Below are 1,759 nucleotides of genomic sequence, written 5' to 3' on the forward strand. Positions count from 1 at the left end.
TTAACTTTCAGAGCAATCTTCATCTTCTCCATCTACGGATGCTCCTGTAATTCTGAAAAACAAATGAAGACCATTGCGGGAAAGAGCTCTCCTTGGTATACAGATTGTAGAGTCTACAAAAGTGTACTAAATCATTTTTTTTAGTTAATGAATATAAACAAATCTTTCAAAATATTAATATTTGTAATAATTAAAATATTTTAATTATTATACTAATTAAGTAATTAATTATAATTAAGCAAATAATGGAATTAAGGAATTAAGTAATATAAGGAAATAATTGTAATTAAGCTAATAATGGAGAATAAAAATTAAGGAATTGAAAATAATTATAGAATATTTAAATGGTAATCAAATTATCTTTACAATCAAAAAAAATTATTTTTTGAGAGTAAACACTTATTTATATCATTAAATCAGAAGCAATAATGTTTACAAGAAATAAAGGAGGAGAGTACAACCACTTCCCGCAACCTGACTTAGAAACGGCTTCCCTAGCTAAAGCACGGACTGCACGATAGGGCTGTCAAAGCGGGCCAGTCCGTCCCACCGCGGGCCTAATTTTTGGCGGGCTTTTGCGGGCCGGCTCGTTAGGCCCGCGGGCTAGGATTCATACAACCCTAGCCCGCCTCGCACGGGTTGGCGGGCCCCACAGGCCGGCCCACGGGCTTTTGACTTTTTTTTTAATGTGTACACAAAGTATTGTGTACACATGAATATAATATTCATATATATATTGCGGGTCGCGGGCTAGGCCCGTTAGGCCCGCTTCTTCACAAACCATGTTTTTTGTAGCCCTAACCCGCCCCACCGCGGGGCTGGTGCGGGCCAGCCTGCGAGCTTCGATCCACTTTGACAGTACTACTGCACGATTCGCAGATCGCTTAACAAAACGAAAAACCACGTCATGAATCTGAGATGCGGCTTCTTTTACATCAGCAATAATGAAACCAAATGGAGAAATTAAAGGTTCAGATAATAAAGCATAAAAAACAAGTTGTGAATAAGTCTCTACATCCACATCTCCTAAGTCCATCTCCTTAATCCAGCTTAGCGCTTCTCGAATACTTACAACTTCCCCCTCTTTAACACTAAAGTACCCAACAAACTTTTTGGCTTTAGCTGCAATAAAATTACCATCCGCATCACGAATTATTCATTCCATGCCCATAACAGAATTATTAAGATCCATCGCCACATCCATATTGAGCTTTAGCCTACTATACCTTGACTTGGTGGACTCCAGCGATCGGTAATTGTTGCATGAGGGGATGCCATGGACTCATCTTCTTGCACACTCTTCCATCCTAACCACAAAGACATGGTTGTTTGAATTACTGCGCCCATCGCATAAGGATCGCCCTTCCAAACGTACTCATTCCTGCTGAACCACAAACCCCATAAAAACATAGCAAATTTACATAAATCATCTCCTACCAGCAAACCAACATTACCAAAGAACCACTGTGAGAGATCATCATTACCAAGATATGAAATCGAGAGCCCTATTGTATTCTACTGTAATTTTTAGTTAATGAATATACGCAAATCTTTCAAAATATTAATATTTGTAATAAATAAAATATTTTCAAAATAATCATTATAATGATAATTAACACTATCAAAAATATTTAATAAAGAGTATTTTAATGGTAATAAAAGTGTCTTTATAATCAAAAAGTCATTTTTTCCTTAATGAATATACGAAAAAGGTAAAAATTATTGTAAAGGAAAATTATTATATAAATTTTGAAATTTA

General features: G+C 36.0%; 1 protein-coding gene across 1 annotated transcript; it reads right to left on the bottom strand.

The window, feature by feature from the left end:
- Positions 1–1,378, bottom strand: LOC116024347. Its single transcript, XM_031265241.1, has 3 exons — positions 1,227–1,378; positions 782–1,122; positions 1–126 (listed from the first exon to the last, which is right to left on the bottom strand). The coding sequence occupies exons 1-3, from the start codon at positions 1,345–1,347 to the stop codon at positions 1–3; spliced, it is 588 nt and encodes a 195-aa protein (XP_031121101.1). The 5' UTR covers positions 1,348–1,378.
- Positions 1,379–1,759: the final 381 nt, after the last annotated feature.

The sequence above is a fragment of the Ipomoea triloba genome, chromosome 7, assembly GCF_003576645.1.
Source record: "Ipomoea triloba cultivar NCNSP0323 chromosome 7, ASM357664v1".
Lineage (NCBI taxonomy): Eukaryota > Viridiplantae > Streptophyta > Magnoliopsida > Solanales > Convolvulaceae > Ipomoea > Ipomoea triloba.